Source organism: Pogona vitticeps, chromosome 1, assembly GCF_051106095.1.
Source record: "Pogona vitticeps strain Pit_001003342236 chromosome 1, PviZW2.1, whole genome shotgun sequence".
NCBI lineage: Eukaryota > Metazoa > Chordata > Lepidosauria > Squamata > Agamidae > Pogona > Pogona vitticeps.
In genome coordinates, this window is record NC_135783.1 from 176,053,520 (window position 1) to 176,077,255 (window position 23,736).

The 23,736-nt window shown below is 40.6% G+C and overlaps 1 protein-coding gene across 4 annotated transcripts in view; it reads left to right on the forward strand.

Annotated features, from left to right (window-relative positions):
* ERBB4 (erb-b2 receptor tyrosine kinase 4) overlaps positions 1-23,736 on the forward strand; it is a 1,032,003-nt gene that overhangs the window by 396,722 nt on the left and 611,545 nt on the right. For all 4 annotated transcript variants that reach the window (XM_078379181.1, XM_072977738.2, XM_078379170.1 and 1 more), the window contains exon 2: positions 7,046-7,197. In XM_078379181.1, coding sequence (XP_078235307.1) covers positions 7,046-7,197 — 152 coding nt within the window. The remainder of the gene's footprint in view (positions 1-7,045; positions 7,198-23,736) is intronic.

A 23,736-nucleotide genomic window follows, 5' to 3' on the forward strand; every position in this document is an offset into this window, starting at 1 on the left:
TCTTGGGTTTTGTCTGTCCTGGAATAACTGTTTTACAGTTAATATGCTTACTTGGAAGATCAGTGATGCATCCTTGTTCTAAAAGGAACTTTCTATGAAGTTGGAGATGCTTTTGCCACATCTTGAAGTATTCACAATGGCACAGGTGAGCTTTTATTCACATTCTTTAAGGACAACAGATTGGTGTGTGAGGAAACTGTGTGTATGTTTTCTAGCCTGTCCAAGCTAAACAATTTTTTGTTAATAAAGCCTCGTAAGAAAACACTTACAGACACGTTAAAGTTGTGTACAAAAGATTTCTCTGAGTTGGTTAAGTTGACGCAGGGGAGAGCATTTTCAGTTCTCTTTTCATCAATGGAGTTGTGGAATCAATGGGCTTGGTCTTGTGAGCAATGCCTTGTGTATAGGACTGCCTGATTGGCAAATCAATGGCAAAATGGAAGTCGTGCTATACTCAAGCGAGACCTCATGTAGAGAACCACAAATTATAATCTTTTCTGGGAGCCCTGTTAAGCAGAATTTTGTTTTCTTTTCTATTTTTTTTAAAGGCTCTCTCACACACACACTCAAACAGTACAGAGAAGCTCTAGTAATTTAAAAGGAAAGCTGAAGTTTTTATGTGTAGAGGAAAGCTGAATGGTGTGTTGTGTGGCACAAAATTATGCTATTCAAACACATCAAACATCCTGGCTTTGGAATGCTGTTTCTGAAACTATTAGCCATGAATTAAATCTCAAATCATGATTTAACTAGGTTTCTGTAAGGTATTTGCAGAACACAGTTCTCTCTCTTTGCTTCAGCTTTTCTTCCTTATTTAAAGGCACAGGGCCAATTTCAAAATGCATCTACTCTTGAAAATGAAAAAGTGAAGTGAATCAATCAATCTGCAGTTCAAACAAGTGATGGTGTATGTGTTAGTTATTATCCGCTGACCTTACTGAAAAAGGACGTCTGACATAAGACCCCTGATCTTCCAGGGAGCAAGGGCAGCCTCTGGAAGCAAACAAGGTGAAGTCGTAGCTCCTACTACACCACCAGCAGCTGAACTCTAAATGCAAGGCTAGAATTAAACAGACATTCTGAGAAGAGTTGCAGATATCACACCTGGGCCAATACCGACAAAAAAAATGGATTCATGGAACCTTGAAGCAATCAGTATTATTGTTTCAAGTATCAGGAATTTGGGATTTGACGATTTCAGTCTGGATGCATATGCATCAGCAGTTACATTATGGTAGCAGAACCCCTAAGTTTAATTTTCAAGGGCTTGGTTAAGATTTTGTATACTCAGAGTTCAACATTTCATTCCACTTTTCTGATCATGACATAATTTGAATTAAGACATGCTTTGGAAAATTGGCCTCAGCTGCAACATCACTGAACATTTGTTCTCCCTTATAACATTGTCATCCATCATAGAAGTTGCCAAACATGGAGAACTCCAATGACTCTGATGTATGGGTGGATCTGTGCCTTGACATCTATGATACGCTGGTGTAGACTCTATTGAATAACCATTTCACTTACCAGTTATGTAGCGCTCTTCACTTCACGTGCCTAGTCTATATGTGTATGCAGATGATGTGAGATAATACCAGGCAGGAAGACAAAGCTTTCTGCAAGTTCAAAATATTTTCCAAGAGAGAGAGAGAGAAAAGTTGTTCCGCAGGCACCTTCTTCTACTGCTAGTTTTCTGTGAGGAAATTTTTTAAAGATGTTATTACATGAGGAAGCACTGAGGAAAAAATGGCACACATATTAGCAAACTGAAATTAATGCATCATTTCCATATTCTAATGCATGAAACTTTTATACTACAAACTGAGTCAGTATTATTATAGCAGAAAGCATGCGGTGCAAGAATACTGTGCCTAAGGCTATTAAGTAAGTTCATGGCTGAGAAGAAGCTCAAACTGTGGATTCCCTGGCTTGCACATTTAGCTACCATTTAATCCAAGACATAACTTTATTTTACCATGATTGAGATTCCTGCTGGAACTTTATTTTTAGCTCATTTTTAGACAAGGCTCTGTTAGATGAAATGCCATGTAGTGGTTTTTTTTTTTTCTTTAAAGAGAAAAAAAGGGGCATTCTTGGTCTTTCTATTCAGATGTTGAAAAGGTAGCAAGACTTTTTTTTTTTCTTGAAGGAGCAAAAGACATCTGAACATACTGTAGGGGAAATGTTTTGTAAAACATACAACAGCAGTCTTGCAGAGAACCTTAATGATTCTGACCTCCAGTAGGGACTCTGGCACAATTCTCCGTTTAAGCCAGAACTCCTTTGTAATTATAAATAGGGCCATGCGTTTTTCAATCACTGTACAGAGGATCATTTTCACATGGTTAGTTATGTCTTATGGGAATTTATTTTCCACCCCAAAGGAAACAATGGTGTCAGTTTTCTGCCTGTGGGCTTGCATATTGATTAGATAGGGCCCCTTCTCCTCTGTCTTGACGTTCAGACCCCTCACCCTGAGCCCTGCTGAATTCTTGTAGGTCTGGAACTCGCTACTCAGGATCTTGCTGGGAAAAGTTTTCAGTCAATGAAAAGAGAATTCAACCCCCAGCGCTCTACATATCTCTTGGTGTTTCTACTCCAGAGTCTCATGAGGCACAGAGAGGGTGGGAGGGAAGTACTGTACTGGATTTCTTTACTGATTCTTCAGTAACTTTACTTCTGATAAGACTTGCATAAGATAATGATTCCACATCTGAGAGCAACGGGGGGGGGGGGGGCAGTGCATCTTTACATTTAAATAAGTAGAATGGTTTGTGACTTATTTTTAATGAATCCACTTTTTTTTCCCTTTGGTCTGGAGAGGTCTAATGTTATGCTCTCTCATAAAATAAAATGCTTGCAGATTGATCTGCCTGCTTTCCTCATAGAGTGAAGAATCAAACTGCTTACAGGCAAAGACTTTTCTCTTCAGGCAAGCTTTCCCTGAGTGATTGGCTGCCCGAGTGGGGTTTTTAATGGATGACTGTACCTTATTGCTTGTTACATGATTCTGGTGTTGCTTATGTTTTTAGTATGGTATTTGTTGACCCTTTTCACTATTTGTATACATACTGCTGTTAGTTTTAATCTTGTCTTTTAATGATGTAAGCCACCTTGGGTCCTTTTTAAGGAGAAAGGCAGGAGAAAAATATTTTAAATAAAGAAATACATTTTTGTGTTTCTTGAGGGGGAAAAACATGTTCTAGGGCACTTTGGGGGAATTCAAAACAGCTGCCACCATGACAGAGAGCCATCTCTCTGGCCACTTAGAGGGGTTTGCCATAACCATGGACAGCAGCTGAGTATCCATATGGCGAAGGCAAATTTTAAACACAGAATGGAAGCTGCTTTGATTCCCTTCCCTGCAAAGGATGTTCTGTAGTAGAGAAGAAACAAAAAAGGTAGTTCTGAGATGAGTGGAAATGTGGTCCTTTTCAAGTTTGTGCCAACCTCAGTTGTCTCCAAAAATTAAAATCCTTCTTGGAAAAACACATACACACACACTGGCTTGTATTTCCCTTTGGGGAAATATTTCAGCTGGAAGGGAAGCTGAAGACTGCTGTAGAAAATGATGGAAATTTTATCAAATGATTTTTTACACTGATTTTTAAAAGTTTATTTTTATTTGTTTGACGAGGGGGAGGTTGAGTGGCGGTAAAGGAAAAGTGGGGAAGGTTTCTCTAAAATCCTGAAGAGGTGTGATTACAAAATGTTTGGCGACTGCTACAAAAGGTTGTTTTCTGTTGCAGGCCTTGAGTCAATCATATTTTTGGTACGACATTCATAAACAATGTTTGTTTAAATTTATATCCTACATCTTCCTCAGTGATCTCAAGACTATGTAATTTTCACTCCTGCTTTATCCTAACAGTACCCTGTCAGCTAGGCATGGCTGACCAGGCCAAGTGGTTTTAGCAAGCTTTGTTGCTCACTGAGGACTAGAACCTTCATCTCCCAAGTCTCAGACCACCATTCTAACCAATATACCATACTTGCTGAGCTAAGGCACACTTTTACTACCTTGGGTCCTTTTCAAGAGAAAGATGGGATAAAAAATAAATAAAGAAATAAATAGATTTTACAGCAGGAGCAGGAATCAGCTGGTTCTTGGGGCTCATGTGACCCTTGCAGTTGTTTTGTGTTTGGTACTTCCCATACCACTACTAGGATTTTTTAGGGACAGAGATAGGATTGATGCTGCTGGAGGCCCCTAGCCGCTGCTCCTCCCTTAAATCTAGAAGCAGTTGGGGCTGCCTCCTTTTAGGGTCCCTTTCCATCCCGTCATCTCCCTGATTTCTGCTGAGAGAGATGCAGTTTCTTCCCGAAGGCATGCTACTCTCTCCAGGAACTCACTGCCCTGTGGAAGCACAACTGCTCTTTAAGGCAGCTGGGGAAGACCTCTTTCTAATATAAGGAGGATTTGCATTGCAGAATACTGTACAAACAAAAAGGGTTTCGCTGAATGCTAAAATGAGCACAGCAAAGGGACCTAGTCCTTGGGCGTAGCTAATGTGATACGGAAGAATATAAGCCATGGCGACTTAAGAAAACAGAGCAATAAACCTGATTGTTTATAATTGAATGTTTCCAACTCTCACCTCCATAGGTTCCCGCTCAAGTTTCTCCAGGCCAAATAGCTTGGCCACTTGGTCTCTTGGAGAGAGCCAGCCATGTATCCTGCTCTTTTATTTCTCCAGGAATAAAGAGAGATAACTGTGCAGCAGCTCTCGGGTTTAAAAGTCCCCTGCTCTTCTTTTGTGCAACTTACCTTTGTAGTCTTAAACCCTTTCAGAGCTGGGCCAACACGGCCTGGCCCATTCATTACAGTGCCATGCCAAAAGATGCATCCTGCCTTGATCCTTACAATTGGAAGTGTCGCTGCCAAAGTTCCAAACAGAGCTGTCTTTTCTCTTTGTTAGAATCCTAAAATGGCAATACAGCAACATGGGGCGTGGGGAGGGGTGGGGAAGAGACCCTTCTCCTGTGTTCTTTGTTTTTACCTCCTTGAAGGTGATGCTTGCCAATGACAACTGCCGTTGGGTCTTTGGGCACTGCATTGCCCTGTATCATGTTTCACATAGTTATATTTTTAAATGTACAGTATTGTCTTCAGCAAAACTACTGCAGTTGCACAGTGCAGATGGGATGTTTGGATATTTTGGATCACAAATCCCATAGTTCTCCATTCTGGGATGTCTATCTGACAGACACTTGAGAGAAGGGCCTAGACTAGAAGGCTTTGAGACCTAGCTAGACCTGTTTCTGCCTGACTTCTTGTTCAGAAAGAAACCTCCTGGCTAGTACTGGAGCAGGAACAGGGAGCTTGGCTGCAGCTGGGCTAGTTAGGCTTCAGTGCATTCCAGCACAGCCTTTTTTTTCCAAAGGTGAACCATACAGTAGTGCCTTGCTTAACGATTGCCTCATTAAACAACAAATCTGCTTGGCGATTAGGTTTTTGCGGTTGCTTTTGCGATCGCAAAACAATGTTCTAATGGGAAAAAACACTTTACGATGATCGGTTCCCTGCTTAGGGAACCGATTTTTCGCTTTACAACGATCAAAACAGCTGATCGTCGGGTTTTCAAAATGGCCGCCCACTGTGCAAAATGGCTCCCCGCTGTTTTTAGGATGGATTTTTCGCTATAAAGGGAGCAGCAAATGGCTGCCCTATGGAGGATCTTTGCTGGACGAGCAGGTATTTCGCCCATTGGAATGCATTGAACGGTTTTCAGTGCGCTTCAAAGGGCTTTTTTATTTCGCTTGGTGACGATTTTGCTCTACAGTGATTTTGCTGGAACGGATTAACGTCGTCAAGTGAGCCATCACTGTATATAAATGCGTGTAAGGTATGTGTCAAGTAGAACTCCCAGAATGGAGAATTATGGGATTTGTAGTTTTAAAAATCCCATCCCTATTGTACAGTAAAATCAATTTATAAACCACTAAATGATCTTCTTCATTTTAGTGAACCCTAAAAATCTTCAAAATCAGCATAATCATTTGTTGGTAGGGGCATTTAACTGTCACAGTAATATCTGGGGGTATGAAAATAATGATGAAGCTGTCGCTGAATTTAACCATATGACTCTCATACTGTACATGATGCCAAACTACCTACTATGTTTAATAGTGCAAGGTAGCAACAAGGCTCAGCTGATGTTTGCTAGTGAGAACATAGTATTAAGATAATGAACACCCCAATACCAAACACTCAACATAAAACTATAGCATGTCAGGGCTTTGCAGTGGTTTGTCCTGAAATATTGCCATTTCACAGAAGAAATCCTTTCAAGAAGGCTGTCTAGAAAAAGTCTGCAGTAATTTTGGGTACTGCCTTTCTCTTGAGTCCATACCACCACACAGATCGACTGTTGTGCAATATTTGAGCAGATGCTCAGTTTCCTCTACATCCTGCACAGGTGTGCCTTCAGGGAATGCTTAGCTGCAACGTCTTCCATTCTCACCATGGTATACATTGCTCTTTGAAATTTCATGGCTTATTAGGTTCCATGTCAGATAGCCTTCTTCTTCGTTCATGTCAGAAGCAATCCAATGGTGCTTCCAGAGTGGGAGGATCATCTGACAGGGCACTGTCCTTGCCCAGAGGGTGTCCAAATGTGTTTACTGTCCTCCCACTTTTCAGGGAAGTTCCTCCTGTGTACCCCACTAAGTAGCATGTATACAGAACAGCGAGTGCTTGTCTACCTCACTGCTTCAGTACATGTGTTCCACTGTTGCAAATATTGTGGCTATTTCAATTTTTTAAAAATTTGATCCAGAGTAGCGAGATGACCAATAATCAGGAGAATGAAAACCCCACATTGTGGACATATCTATTTTATTTTATTTTACTGATAGACAATTAAATGAGCTTCTTGGATCATGGTTCTATTTGTATGTATTGCCATTCTGTTTTAGGCATAACACCTGGCATAAACAATGTGCTATTCCATTTAAATACCATTTATAGAAACATTGCCCTCATAGTCTGTACTGCATTCATATTATGTCTAATGCTTTATCTCCTTTCCTATCTCTTTTGCAGTTTGTGCTGGCACTGAGAACAAATTGAGCTCTCTGTCTGATCTTGAGCAACAATATCGTGCACTGCGCAAGTACTACGAGAACTGTGAGGTGGTGATGGGCAACCTAGAAATCACCAGCATTGAACACAATCGAGATCTCTCCTTTTTGCGGGTAGGTGTAATTTCTGTTGCTTTAAACTACATGTGAGCAGACATTTGGGATTACACTGACAGACTGGGTCTGTGTACAGAGGAGAGCTTTCTACAGAGATTTGTAGGTGGTATTTGCTGACGGTACACTGTTTTTGTTCATATTTGTCTATGATGGTCTCTGCTCAGATTTTGCAAGCTTCCAACATTCCTTAACATTAGTTTTTCATGAGACAGATATGCATTCATTTTGATGTAACTAGATGTAAACCTTTTTTGAGTAGTGCCTATGATAAACATGCAGATACCTCTCCTCTATTACTGGATCAGTTCTGAAATGGGGTTGGAATATTGTATTTTTCAACTGAGAACGAATGACAAGATATATGCAAGCTCATCCATATTAATGTCTAGTCACCTGAGAAAAATTGAATTGTGAAACTGGCTAACAAGCCTAGTCAATTTTACCTGTTTGGCTACAATTTGGTGGTCCTGGAGACACATTCCAAGTGCTATAGAAACAGAAGACGTACCTCCAAAGTTTTTAACAAAGAATGAAGTGTTGTGTTACAGAAATCTCTCCCTGCTAGTGACACAATCACTTTTCTGCAGGTATAGCTCAGGTAATGACATTTTGGCCACTGGATTCATAGATCCTGGCCATGCACCCAGGAGAAAGGGAAGTGTGTCTTAGAGTAAAAAGATTGAGGAAAAGGCCCCATTGGGGCAGGGGAAGCACCACATATTAGTTGTGCTGATATTTTCTATGGGGAACCTGGTTGAAACAGGCACTGGCTAAAACAGAGCCTTTGTTATCGGAATACCACATCTATCAGGCTCCTCGGTATTGCACTTGTAGTCATCTTCACCAGTTCATGGACTTGAATATGAAAAGAGGAGGTGGATGCAAGTAGGAAACAGAAGGATGATGCTTTCTTCATTTGATGTATGGTGCTCCAGAAACGTTCCTCCCATGATGTTAACAGTTATTAAACTTCTGATGTGGTATCAAGGCTAGTATGATTGTATGGCAAAAGAGAAGTTTCTCCTCCTTGCTGCTGCTGCTGCTGCGTATCTGTATATACTGCTTAATTTATCCCATTATTGGCAGAAAATAGAAAGGTCCCGCAAGAGAGAATTGCAGAATTATCAGAACTGATGTTTCAAAGGTGGTGGTGGTTGTCATTATCATTGTTGTTGTAGTTGTTGTTTTGTAAACATTGACATCCTTTTTGTCGGCCAAAGGCCTTTCAGACTGGCATAAAATGAACGTGTTGCATTTAGATCATGACATGAGTTTCCAATGGTGATAAATATTATGTATACTGAACATCTCTAAGTTAAAAACATATGTATAAAAATCTCTCTCTCTCTCTCTCTCTCTCTCTCTCTCTCTCACACACACACACACACACACACACACACACACTCAAACAAACATACAACAGTGTTAAGCTGTTGTGTGCATATATTAAATACACATATATTGAAATCCCTGAACTTACAACTTGGCTTCTGGATAATTGTTGCAAAGCAACCCATATTTCTTATTCGTACAGTGTTATAAACTGAGGTTTAATTTCTGAAAATTATTTCATGCTATAAAAACTCTGGGCAGAATTGCCAGATCTTCATAAACACCAGATTTAGGTATTCTTGGGTAGCATCAACAGTTAAAGGGGTTTGAAAAGCTGGGTGCCATATGTTGACCTGTTATAGGTTGGGAAGTCTATGCATATTATTGATGTTTCTCTGTCTATCACCTGCAAGCAATATACTCTCAATAATCCTCAGTCTGGCTTGCAGAGAAGCCCTAACGCCTTGCCTGAGTCAACTTAGAAACAATAAGGTATGGAAGATGTGGTGGCAGTAGTGGGAGAACCTACTGAAAGCTTTGCTAGACAAAATGAAGTTGGATCCACAAGTTCTCCATGCCTCATTCACATCTCAGAGAAGTCTCCAGGAAAAGCCATTCTTGACTGTGCAGTACATATTTATACCTACACTAGGGATGTGCAGATCCCCACAAGCCTAGCATATTAATGACTTTGCAGCAGAAAAGCCAAGGAGGGTTCATTTCTAAGGTAAAAAGCATATTGTTTTATCTCTTCCTTAGTTTTCTCTACTCCTTATCATAGTGCATGAATGCTGGATTTAATGCAAGGGATCCCTGCTCTGCTCTCCAGGTGACCCCCAGTTCTTTGTGGTCAGCCAGAAATGTACAACACCTCTGAATCTGGTTATATTTACACATTTGTCCAAAGATGGTGTGGATGCCTAACATATTTAAACGACTGTAATACTTTCCATCAACAATTAGCCTTTACTGTTTATTTATAAAAGCATTCTCTTCTGCTATTTGGTTTTTGTGTTCTAAATAAAAGACTGGGTTAAATATTATTTGTAGTTGATATATTTGAAGAAGTGGGAGCAGCAGGTGGCAAATCCACAGAAACACACAGTGCTTTTTTTAAAAAAATTTTTTAGTAAGAGTTAGTAAGGATTTCACGTATTTGTTTATTTTTACCTGAGACTGCCCCCTCACAGATGTCACAGGAAAAAAAAAATAGCAGTTCTGGTTAATGTGATGAATTATAGCCATTAAAATGGAAAACAAAACAGAGAAAAGATGTTCTTGGAGGGAGTTAAAATGGAAATAAAAGGTGGCATGTTTATGCTAATAATTTGGCATTCATTAGCTTGAGGATGCCACTTATTTCATCCCTTTAAAATGTTTTAATGGCTCAAAAGAAGTGGCAGATGGGATATAACCAAGAGCCAAGCTTTTAGCATGGAAAGCTGATAAATCATTGCTACTTTTTTCTTATGCTCTTTTGGTAGCACTTATCATTGACTTGAAACTGACTGGAAAATAATACTAATATGCTAATATTACTACTAATCATATAATAGCACCCATTTTGCTGCCCTTTACATAGGAACAGCAGCATATAGGTCCTTGCTCTGTTATGCCTATAATCTAAAATTAGTAGGAGTCAGAAGGAGGGAAAAAGAAGGGAAAAATATGCATTTCACCCAGGATATCAGCAAGGTAGGAGGGTGAAGGGGTGCCATGAAACAGCAGGTGTTGAGGAGGGACTTGAAGGAAAGGGGAAGGGCGATGTCATGTAACTGATCTGGGCTTAAGAGACAGCAACATATGTTAGTTGTGAAATACGTTGCTAGCCTATTATTATGCTCACCTCAAATACCATGAGGGCCGAAATATTCCAGGAGTCTAGGCTGTTGGGAAGGTTCAGTTTCCATTGGGAAAGTGGAATACCTAGAGACATTCTAGAACATTTGGAGTTATTTACAAACATCCAGGATGAATGTTAATGGAGGCAACCAGAAATAAATGACAGATGGCCAGACCCACATCAGTCATCCTTGGGCTTGGAAAGTTATTCTAAATGTATGAGCAGGATTATGTAGGAGAATGCTTTAGAAGGCTGTGACTGAAATTACAGTATATAGATCTTTGTATGACATAACCAGCACCTTGAATTATGTGTGGAAACAGACTGTGAAGCTACTGAAGCTGTTGTTATAAGGAGTGAGTGACATTCTCCCTGTAATCAGCCTGGGCCAAAGTCTGGCTACAGCATTTTGAACAAACGGATGTTTCCCAGGACTTTTCAGAAGGAAGTACCATCTGCTGTTAACTAGAGCAGTTTTCCAAGGAGAGAAGACTCCTTGGAAAAGACCTTGATGTTAGGAAAGTGCGACGGCAAGAGGAGAAGGGGACGACAGAGGATGAGATGGCTGGACAGTGTCTGCGAAGCAACCAACATGAATTTGACACAACTCCGTGAGGCAGTGGAAGACAGGAGGGCCTGGCGTGCTCTGGTCCATGGGGTCACGAAGAGTTGGACACGACTAAATGACTAAACGAACGAACGAGAGCAGTGGTCCCCAACCTTGGGCCTCCAGATGTTCTTGGACTACACCTCACAGAAGCCTTCACCACCACCTCTGCTGGGCAGGATTTCTGGGAGTTGAAATCCAAAGAACATCTGGAGACCACTGAACTGCAGAACATGTTGTAATGGCTGGATCAGACATGGTGCACTTTCCTCAGGTGTGTGAAAATACTTCTTCTTGGACATTACAGGTTCCACTCAAGTAATCAGGTCAAGTAATTAGTAGAGTGTGGAGGAACACAGACTTTTATCTCATTTTGTTTACACATTGTGAGGAACCTGTAAGTACAGATATAGTGTACTAGGCCAACATTCCAGCTTTGCTAACTCGCAATGGGACCGAGACAATTGTGGCTATCATGACCATGGTTGTTATGAAAGAAGCTCCCAGCAAATGGTCAAAGAGAGAAGAAATTGACCAAGTCTCTGCTATAAAAATCAGGACACTGTATTTCTAAAGCTTACAGAAGGTTGCTTTTTGGTTGCAATGATTAAAATTTTGTAACTGAAACAGCTTTATGGTAAGTAGTAGCATGGATCCAAGTCCTGGTGATTCAATGAGGAAAACATAGGCAGGGTAAATATTGGTACAGTATTTGGCCGTAGTGGAAAATAACTACAGTGTTATTGGAATGTTTTTTGATCACACCCATGATTGCAAAGTTGAGGATAACAAAGAAATCATTCCATGCAAGCTTTAAGTTTCCTTGGAGTTCTTTTTGTATTTCCCCCTACAATTTGTTCAAAATATTTGTATTCCATTCTCCATTTAAAAAGGGGGGGGGAACCCTTTTAGATGCATGCAGCAGTTATTCATTTGATTTATCATAATCCCCTGCAATTAGAAGATCTTAAAATAGGATAATTCACAAGTTGAGTGGCAGAACTATAATGCTCAGACTGAGTGTTGCAGCTTTGACCTAATGTGGTAGATAATGCATGGACCTGTTCTGGGATGGAAAGAATGCAAGACTGTAAGTACACTGGCTTGTCAGAACTTTCCACAAAAATGATTTTGGAAACATTTCCTTTTTAAGTAAGCTGGCTATGGTTTGAGTTGAGGAGAGAACAGTGAAGCTGCACCTCCTTTTGTCCCCAACGGCCACATGTGAGGACCCACATATGTGTACACACAGACATCCCAGTATTCCTTTTTATTTCCTTGCTGGAAGGGATTGGAGAACCTTTGCTCTATTCTCTCCCCCCCCCTCCCGGTTAAAAAACCCTATCTGCTTTAAAATCTCTGGAGCAGGGTAGTGAGAGGTTCTTTTCCTTACTCCCTGGCAGCAGCAATTTGGGAAAGGCAATCTATATGTAGCCATACTGTCCTGAACACTCTCATCCTTTTTGATCTCAGAAGCTAAGCAGAGGTAGGCCTGGTTCATATTTGGATCGGAGACCACCAGTAATCTCCAGGTAAGGGCTAGGGATGAATCCTGCCTGGAACCATGGAGACAAGCACCTGAAACCCTGATGTATTGACCCAGCAGAGTGAAGAGTTTGGCTTAGGATAAACCAGCTTCCTATGTTCTTATATATGAAATCAGTGGGAAATCAGCAGCAAGGGATAAGGGTCAAGGCTCCTGTGGGTGGCAGTGGGAATGGAGCCAATAAGGGGGGGGGGAAGCTCCCTTAATGCATTTTCTTCACTGAGAGATAACCACAAATTTCACTTTTCATTTCTTCCCTACCTGAATTATCATTTGTAGTATCCACTGATTGTCTGCTTCCTGATAACAACGAAAGGCAATACACTTGAAACAATTTAGGTTGTATTGTTTTACAGATAGGACTTTTATTAAGCTGTTGGAATTCTATTAAAGGCAAGAAAACATAGAACCTGCCACCGCCTCCATAACATGTGAATGTGAGCTAGGTCTCCAGCTTCCCGGCCCCGCTTGAACGGTATCTTTAAGGAAATGCTGGCTTAAGTTTTAGCTAAAGGAGAACAATCTAGTGTGTACAGCAGCCAAAACTCTAGTGGCACATGCACTTAAATTGAAAATGGATTTATTAGGTTGTAAAGCCAACTATACAGCTTCCTTGGGGAATAGATGGAGAGGTATTAAGATTTGGCTTCAATGATGAGTGTAATGAATTTTAAAAGCCGGTTGCAACCTTAATTAGGAATCCAAAAAATAACATTTCATGGTGTATATCGATGGACTTTGCTCAGGGGAATCATAGGGGTCATTAAGGCTTGTTTATGCATATCCTTCTTCTTGCTGTCTGCTTTCTACCTCTAGGGAATAAAGCTTGTCTCTTCAGAATAGGAGAAATACAGAAGCGTATCAGAGGATGAAAGATTCATAAGGTGGTCACCACAACTGAATAGAATAATTTTTATTTCTATCACTGTCATTGTTCGTTGTTGTTTTTTTACAACCCACCCACCCTTTTGCCCCTTGTGAAGGCTGAAAGTGAAACCTAACAAAACTAGTATTCAAAGGATTTGGTGATGTTGCATTGTAATTCATTGATTTAGTGTCTTGGATCAATGACTTTAAAAGCTGAAAGGAAAAGAAGATAAAGCCTTTAATTGTAAGTCATCAGGGGGAAGCCGGGGAGGTGGAAATGGAAGCTTAGTGAACTGGTTTCACTAAACCAGATCAGTTTTAAAGGTTTCCTCAGTGAGTGCCTGCAGGCAAGCTTTGAAAGTTCAGAAGTTGCAATATAAATGTTGATATTGCAGAATTTAGCAATATTACCAATAGCCCCATCTGAAATCTGATCATAACATTAAATTCACTTGCTAATTAAAGATTTATTTTCAGAGAACTGTGAAACCTATTTTCGGCAACAGCAAGGATTATAAAAAGGAGGAAACTGGACATGGTTTGTTACAAAGGAAACTGGACCTTTAAATTATTTCTTTAGAATAACTTTAATAAAACCATGTTTGTCTTTCTTTTTTGATGCAAAGAATACTAAAAATCATATTTAAAAAATACATTTTTTTGAAATGCATTGTTTTGGAATTAGGTAAAGGTAAAGGTTCCCCTTGACAGTCGTGTCCAACTCTAGGGGGTGGTGTTCATCCCCATTTCCGAGCCGTAGAGCCAGTGTTTGTCTGAAGACAGTTTCCATGATCATGTGGCCAGCACGACTAGACACGGAACGCCGTTACCTTCCCACCATAGTGGTACCTATTTATCTACTTGCATCTTTGCATGCTTTCAAACTGCTAGGTTGGCAAGAGCTGGGACAAGTGACGGGAGCTCACTCCGTCGCTTGGATTCGATCTTACAACTGCTGGTCTTCCGACCTTGCAGCACAGAGGTTTCTGTGGTTTAACCCTCAGTGCCACCATGTCCCCCTTTTGCACTTAAATGGGGTTTTGTTTTCATGATTTAATTGACTGTAATCACTAAACAATTTAAAGGTTAGTGTATTATTTTCCCATACAATCTCTGTTGCCTTTAATATATGGGCAAGAACTGATAACAGCCATGAACATGACAAGAGGTCCACAATAATTCTTCTAACATTATCTTTATGAGGTGAAAAACTTTTCAAGAAGCAATCATTTCTAAAGAAATCTACCGAGATGCAGAAAAAAATCTTACGATATTTCTTTGTGGACATGCAAATGGGGGGGGGGAAAGGCCCATGAAGGAATTCTTTATGAAAAACAAAGCTTAATGCTATGTACTCTCAGTCAAATAGTGTTAAACTCTATGGAGTTCAACAGGAGAAATGTCAATATGTGCTTAAATTTAAGTCAGTGGCCGGAATCCTGTTGCTATAGCTCTGTGCCTGCAAGGCCAAGAATGTCATCAAGCTTCAGCCTTTTATCTTTAATTAAATGTTTCCTATCCCCGGCCCTACCTCTGGTTCTTGGCTCCCTTGGAAAGGCAACAGGTAAAGACTGGCAATTTTGAGACCAGGCTTCTCATCATTCCTGAGGGCCCCCCCCCCCAAAGCGTGCCTCCTGGTAGAAAAGGGACCCTAGGACTCCTCGGACCTGAGGAGGGCAAATAGGAAACTTTTAATTAAAGATTAAAAGGCTGCGGTTGATACCATCATTAGAAATGGGCATGAAACGCTTCATCATCATTAACCATCATCAGCCTTTCACACATGGAGCTGTGCCAACACGATTCCAGCCAGTGAAACCTAGGGCCCATCACTGTGTTCACACTAATGGGGCAGTATAGAAGTTGTTGTTGGTGATGGTGATGATGATGATGATGATGATGATGGTTCAGGTTTTTCATTGCATTCATACAATATTCAACAATTTCAGCACTATCTTAATCTTAATCTTAGAATTTACAGAGTTGGAAGGGACCCTATGGATCATCAAGCTCAGTCTCAACTTCTGACTCTGCAGCTCTGAGCTTTTGTGTGTGTGTGTGTGTGTGTGTGTGTGTGTGTGTGTGTGTGTGTGTGTGTGTGTGGTGTGTATAAAAAAGGACATTAAGTAAATAGCTATCTGCAACAGAAGGATGGAATTACATTTACAAGAAAAGATTTTCTTTTCCACATTTCCAAAACCTGTATTGACTTATGAATTTATATTGACACACAGTGGATTGGCATGAACAAGGTAGAAAATGAAGTATTAAGGGGCAAAGAAAAAGGTTGTGATAGTGATAAAGGTCACAGTGGAGGTTAGAAGACTAGTTTTGCTAACATCACCCACTGTATATCTAATGTCCCAGACTAAAAGAAGCATGGACTTGTGAATCAGACAACCCATCATCTGTGATAGTGCAGTACAGGGAGGGTGAATCAACGTAGCTCACTCCTGGCTGTGCCCTTAAAGTGCTTAAATTTATCATAGACATGCTCTGACACTGCAGTCCTAAACATCCTAGAAGCTTTATTTGACCATTCCAGCAAGAGTCTGTGCGATGTATGGGCTGCAAGAAGGATGGAGAGAGAAAGCAGCATCTACAGATCTCCCACTATACCTCCTGGTGCTGGATTTTTAAAAGGAAAAAAATGTGAGGTTTTTTTTTTTCAATTGCTCCTGGAAGCCTCCAGATCATTCTCAGATCATACCCCCACCAAACAAATCCCCCAAATCTGTCACTTCTGGTTTGAATTTTTTTTTTCTCCAGCCAACTCCTGTGGCTTGTGGGCAAACCTTTGGCCTGCAGGCCAGCCACAGTTGCCCATTCTTGGATTCAAATGTAGAACAGTGTCTTGGGAGACCTTAAATTCTACTCCAGGCTGAGTCACATCAGGGGGATTTTAGGCTAGTCACAGTCTCCCAGCTTAAGGTAACTCACAGGACTTTGTGGTGGTAAACTGGGAGGAGGAAAGCCATGTATAGTGCTTTCATGGGAGAAAAACTAGGCTATAAAAGGCAATGGACCAAAACATAAATGAGCTTATCAGCACAGTTTCCATTGTTGGGATCCACTGGGATTATAGTTTACCTTGAGGCACATGTTGCAGGACCTTAAAGACAAATGGCTATATTTTAATGTGAGCTTTTGCAGACAAGTCCATTTCCTCAGACATCCTGAGGAAGTGAATTTGCCCATGAAAGCTTACATTGAAATCATCACCATCATCTTAGAACTGCAAAGCTGAAAGGGGCCCTATAGGTCATTGAGTCCAGCTCCTATCAAGAAGGCACAGTGAAGAATCGAACTCCCAGCCTCTGGCTCTGCAGCCAGAGACCTAAACCACAGAGCTATCCAGCTTATAACAGTTAGTCGTTCAGGTGCCACAACATTTTTGTCTTCTTCATTTCTAATTGTTCTTTTGCTGTTGCCTGATATGCTAGCATAGACTAACACAGCTACCTCTTCTAAAACTGAATTCAGTGGTGCTTTCTGAATAGAAATTCGTAAGACTGCCTGTCAGTCCTCAGTTCTCTACTCAGTTTCTCGACAGGAAACCACAGCAAACACTCTGGAGTTTCCTTCTGAGTGGAAACACACAGGATTGTATTGTGGGTGTCTTGATTAAGCCAAGGCATAACCTGGCTGAACAGCTGAAAAGCTGACAGTTCAGCAAAAGCTCACAACTCAACTCTTCGGTTTTGTTTGAGTGAAGGTTGACCTGGCAGTTGTCTTGCTCACCCTTTTTTTTTATTTTTTATTTTGCTGACATCCGTACCTGGTTGTTTTTCTGAAAATGCTGATATGTGTAATTGAGGCCAGGCTGAGGTCCGTCCATTTTAACAAACCATTAGCTGAAAAAGAGCCATCCTGTCAATTAGATCTATTGCTGGATGTCAGTTTAGCCCGAGGTTACAACAATGATGCCCTGGCCCTAAGCAATGACGGTGTGTGCGCGTTGATACACACTCCCTTGTCAGCCATTCATTTCAGCCCAGGAATAATCACCAGATCTCAACAGAGCAGCTGCTTTTATACTGCAAATTATCACCTCTTTTGTTTCATTCTATGCAGGACCAATTTTTTTTTTTAAAGGCTTGGATAAATTTATATCTTATCCCGGTGTGGCACCAGCTGAGATCTCACTGAAGACAAACTGAGGTGATACAGGAGAGAATGTATTAATGTCCTTGAGATCGTTTGAAAATCAAAGACAATATTGCATTAAATAAAATACAAGTAATGTATCTTATTCATTACATTACTTGTGTATCATTCACTACTAATATATTAAGTGTTTACACGTATAATGAATACAATTAAGAAAAATATTTGTGTCAGGGCGGGAAAAACTTATATTTCGTTCTGCAGAGAGCTACATTTTATTGAGGACAACATCTTAATTCTATGTCCCTGCTTCAGAGGTGAAGAGTCAAAAATTGATGGATTGAGCCCATCCTTTCCCCCCCCACTCAGTTTCTCTCCCTTTTCCCTTCTCTATCTTCCCCCTTCCTCTGTTCCCACATTGCAGAAGCCTTCCTCCTCTTATGTCACTTTCCCCCCCCCCCTCATTTCTCTCTGTTACTTGCTTTTTAGGATTACTTCCACCATTACTTCAGTGGAATAAACTGTGAGGAGGACCGGATTAAAGTTTATACCGGATAAAGGATATATGTAATACCTGCCTCTCCAACCAAACAGTAAGAGTCAAATAAAAAAGTGGGATCTGCCACAAAACATAGTAGCATACGGCTCGTCTTCAGTGTGTTAAAGGTTCCCCATGACATTTAGTCCAGTCGTGTTCAACTCTAGGGAGCGGTGCTCATCCCCGTTTCCAAGCCATAGAGCCAGTATTTGTCCAAGACAGTTTCCGTGGTCACATGGCTAGCACAACTAGACACGGAACGCCGTTTTAACTTCCTACCGAGGTGGTACCTATTTATTTACTTGCATTTATATGCTTTCAAACTGCTAGGTTGGCGGGAGCAGGGACAAGCGATGGGAGCTCACTCCGATGCGTGGATTCGATCTTATGACTGCTGGTCTTCTGACCTTGCTGCACAGAGGCTTCTGTGGTTTAACCCACAGAACCACCACGTCCCACACATTCAGTGTGTTAGCTACCAGCTAATGCCTTGTTTCAAGCTATTTATTTCCAAAAGACCTTCTCCCTCTCTTCTGTCTTCCTCATCCAATATTCAGGGAGCATTCAGTGCCCACTGAGCTTGCCCATTCCTCACTGTGTTGTTCTCATCTTCTCCTGAAAATTTTCCCTCACACTTTTGCAAGCCTTGGAGGCTTGCTAATATATCTGTCTTGTGAATGGATGGAGCTGTTTTGGTAGTATAACAATTGACACGTTGAGATTTGAGTTTGCAAGTGGAACCTGCAATAGAAAGTCACAGCATGACATATTTGAGTTCATAATGGTAGCTGGCTAACAATGTTATCTTGTGGAGTGCTTCATTCTGTGGACACATGCAGGAAAACACACATTTCCTATTCATCCAAAACAATCAGTCTACATTCTATTGAGCATCCCAAGTCTTCATTGAGCGCTTTGAGGGTGTTTCCAAAGTATCTATAAGGAATCCAATTACAAACCAAGATTTGATGCTCTTCTCTGAGTGTGCGCTTCCTGCGCTATCTATAGGAAAGATGCAAGTTGTGTTGTTTTACCTTGTTGACAAACAGATCTGATCATATTAGGAAAATGCAGACATTTCTGAAATGTTTCTGAAAGATATGCTTTAGCCAGTGGGAGATAATGTTCATGCACAGCATATAATTCAGAGCATAGAAATATTTGTGTAGTTGGTGAAAAAATAAATCAGTGAAAGAAGGGATGAATCAAAGAAAGGGATCGAACAACAACAAAAAACTCTCAATAACACCTGAGCATAGGCCAGATGTGACAACAGGACAATAAAGATGTCCACAAATGTGGACCATACAGATATGTATTTCTGAGGATTTTTGTGGTTCTGCAAATTTTATGTCAGTGTCCCCAGGGAAAAATCTGAACCTCTCCACTAAAACTACTTGTCAACAGATTCTTTATGGATGCCCGATAGATTGGTATCCTTTACCCATCTGATAGGGAATTTATTTGTGGTGTCAGAAGATATTGTACCTTGTTATATTTATTTTAAATCTTCATTCCTGGATATTATGCATTAATCTTGTTTTAAAGGTTCAAACATGAATCCTTTTCCTCTTTAAAAAGTTTTATTTAGCAAACAAGCAACTAAGTAACTAAAAGCCAAAATATAAATTATAAAATATACTTGGAATATATGTAGAAATTGCATGAGTATATACTTCCAAAATCAGAGTCTTCTATTATATATTTCTCTAGTTCATGTGTAAATATTTTTTTTCTATGTTAAAAAAGAAAACTTGGTTCTATTAAAATAAGAGTTTCTGTTTAGGCATCATATGGGTGAATCCCAATGATTTAAAAATACAAAGCAAAGAAGTTCTTTATAGTAAAAAACTATTTCTTAGATAACCCTCATTCAGTCACTTAAAAACAAACTCTGTTGTAAAAAAGTGTTATTAAACAATTTTATCAAAGCATAAGCAAGAAGATTTGTGAATAAGTCACATTGCAAAAAAAACGCTGTACTGCAGCTAAAACTGTGCTCACGACCTGGGGTTCAAATCCCAGGTAGCCGGCTCAAGGTTGACTCAGCCTTCCATCCTTCCGAGGTCGGTAAAATGAGTACCCAGCTTGCTGGGGGGGGGCAATGTGTAGCCTGTATAATTAAAATTGTAAACCGCCCGGAGAGTGCTTGTAGCGCTATGGGGCGGTATATAAGTCCAATAAATAAATAATAAATAAATAAAATAGTTCTCACCCAATATTTTTCCCAGCAGAGATGTCTTCTCTGTTTTTAAAAAGCAGGTGGTTGTGTGTTTTGGAGATGTCCCCCTAAATATGAGGGAAATATATGTTTTTATACATTTTGTACTACTTAAACAAAAGCAATCATGACGTTGGGGTTTTGCTTTCCCATGGGTAAGCTGTGCCAGCTTGTCCAGACAGCTGTGTGTCAACTCAGCTGTGATATGAGCCAGCCAGAAGCCAAGGTAGCTTTAGCCGTGACATCTTATAGTCAGGAAAATGTCCCCACTCAGAATACTTCCTTAATACTTCCTTAATACCATATTCGGGCAGTATAATACATTTTGAATGCCAGCTTCCTGCATTTTACATGTTCTATTTTTCCCAGTCAAACTATTTATTTGATTTTTCCTGCCATATAATTTTCTCAAAACCTCTTACTAACACTTGGAATTCCCTCAGTGTAGTTCTTGTGACAACAATCAGCACTCCGAAGATGCTTTTCATACAGTGGTAGGCTAAAGATTTTAGGTGGTGCAGTACAGTGAAAGATGAACATAGAGCTTCTTAAGATCTGCTAAGTGTTTCTGTTTTCTGATTTTTGAACTGGATTCTCAAGGTCCATAAATCTAACACAGATGCAAAACAGTGGCTCAGAGTAGAAATATGTCTACAGTAGTATAGTTCTAGCCCAGAGAGACTTTGAACCCATAGTTCAAATCTAGAATTTGTTTTCTGTGTCAGAATGCAGCATGCAGTACTTTCAAAGCTAAATCCGCCTTTGGTTTTGTCATGTTCCCAGGTGCTTCCATTTCAGGAGCGTAATGTAGGCAGGGTGAAAGCTGTTTATGTTCCTGGTGTTATTAAACAACAGGAAGTGAGGGGGGAAAACCCCTTGGAGATTCACTGCAGCTCAGCTAGAGCTTTGGTACATAACAATGTACCATTTACCCACCCCAGTATAGTAAAAGGAAAATATTATTGTTCAGGAATATTTATTCTAAATTAGTACATTCTGAATATTGATGGGGGATTTGATATTTGAATCACTATTGTCATTTTTAGTGGGTGGGGAGTGTTTGGGGATTTTTAATGTGTGTGCATGTGGGTCTGGTCTCTGGGAGTCTGTGTGAAGTTCGTTGTATGGTTATACTATGTACGTATATACTTACAATGACAATAAATTTATTTGATTTGATATGTTTGTTGGATGCTTTGAATATGGATTACAATTATAGTGGGGTGGGGGCTTCCTGGTTCTGCAGCCCTATTCACATGCCTCAAAAACATGACAACACTTGGGCTTGCTTATACTGTGTCAGTGGGAACTGCATGACATTAGAGCTGAAACGTCTCATTTGAAACTGGACTAGAAAAGTGAAGTTCCAGTGTGTGTGTTCAGTCGTTTAGTCGTGTCCGACTCTTTGTGACCCCATGGACCAGAGCACGCCAGGCCCTCCTATCTTCCACCGCCTCCCGGAGTTGTGTCAAATTCATGTTGGTTGCTATGATGACACTGTCCAACCATCTCATCCTTGGTCGTCCCCTTCTCCTCTTGCCTTCACACTTTCCCAACATCAAAGTCTTTTCCAAGGAGTCTTCTCTTCTCATGAGATTGCCAAAGTACTGGAGCCTCAGCTTCAGGATCTGTCCTTCCAATGAGCACTCGGGGTTGATTTCCTTCAGAATTGATAGGTTTGTTCTCTTTGCAGACCAGGGAACTCTCAAGAGTCTCCTCCAGCACCACAATTCAAAGGCATCAATTCTTCGGCGGTCAGCTTTCTTTATGGTCCAGCTCTCACTTCCATACAACACTACAGGAAAAACCATAGCTTTGACTATTCGGACTTTTGTTGGCAAGGTGATGTCTCTGCTTTTTAAGATGCTGTCAAGGTTTGTCATTGCTTTCCTCCCAAGAAGCAGGCGTCTTTTAATTTCGGGGCTGCTGTCTCCATCTGCAGTGATCATGGAGCCCAGGAAAGTAAAATCTGTCACTGCCTCCATATCTTCCCCTTCTATTTCCCAGGAGGTGATGGGACCAGTGGCCATGATCTTAGTTTTTTTGATGTTGAGTTTCAGACCGTTTTTTGCACTCTCGTCTTTCACCCTCATTACAAGGTTCTTTAGTTCCTCCTCACTTTCCGCCATCAGAGTGGTATCATCTGCATATCGGAGGTTGTTGATATTTCTTCCTGCAGTCTTAATTCCAGTTTGGGATTCCTCCAGTCCAGCCTTCCGCATGATGTATTCTGCATATAAGTTAAATAAGCAGGGTGACAATATACAGCGTTGTCGTACTCCTTTCCCAATTTTGAACCAATCCGTTGTTCCATATCCAGTTCTAACTGTTGCTTCCTGTCCCACATATAGGTTTCTCAGGAGATGGATAAGGTGGTCAGGCACGCCCATTTCTTTTAGGACTTGCCATAGTTTGCTGTGGTCCACACAGTCAAAGGCTTTTGCATAGTCAATGAAGCAGAAGTAGATGTTTTTCTGGAACTCTCTGGCTTTCTCCATAATCCAGCACATTTTGGCAATTTGGTCTCGAGTTCCTCTGCCCCTTCGCAATCCTGCTTGTACTTCTGGGAGTTCTCGGTCCACATACTGCTGAAGCCTACCTTGTATGATTTTGAGCATAACCTTGCTGGCGTGTGAGATGAGTGCAATTCCAGTGATATTGCCAAAAGAGAAAAAAAAATGAGCTGGTGTTCACCAGTGACGAGATGATAGATACTCTCTCTCTCTCTCTTGTCACTTCTCTTCTGGTCCAAACAGTGACTGCTCGTTGTGCCTTGTATGGCTTACTCTATAGGTACTAGAGACTTTCTTTTTTAGAAGGAAAGTTTAGAATATGGGCAGCTGATCAGCTACAAGAGCACCAGGTGGCATGTCTCAAATCTGGCCAAACATAGCCAACAAAGCAATATGGTCATTCTAGACAAATTTTTTATTTCACACAGTCCAGCAATTGCATAGTTGCTTTAGAATTATGTGACAACACTGTTCTAAACAATATTTTTATGTGTATTCTTGGTCTTTTTTCCTTTACAGTACACGGAGTATACAATACATTACTATTCAATAATGTTACAAAAAAGAAGACGCAATCTCTTCATAGCATGGTCTTCATATCACACTAAGGAAATGCCTTATCTATTGTTTGGGTACTAAGATGTATATATAGACTCCGTCTTAAGAGTTTTGCTGAGAGTGGGAGATAGGAGCCAGCAGGGCTATGCATAGCCTATAGTTGAAAGAGCTCCCGCACTTTTTATAGCTGGGCAATTTTGGAAGGCACAGCTTGCTGTGCAAATTTTTAAAAAGAAATGAAGAGAAAAATAAAGGAAGAGAGGGGAGCGGTCCATGTTCTGAAATCACCTACACCTCTATTAACGGCACAGCAGCATTGCTTTCTTCTGGGCTTCCCCAACGAGGCCCTATGGGAGTCCAAATATCCTTTTGAATTACAAAATCAACTCTGAAACATAATTTGG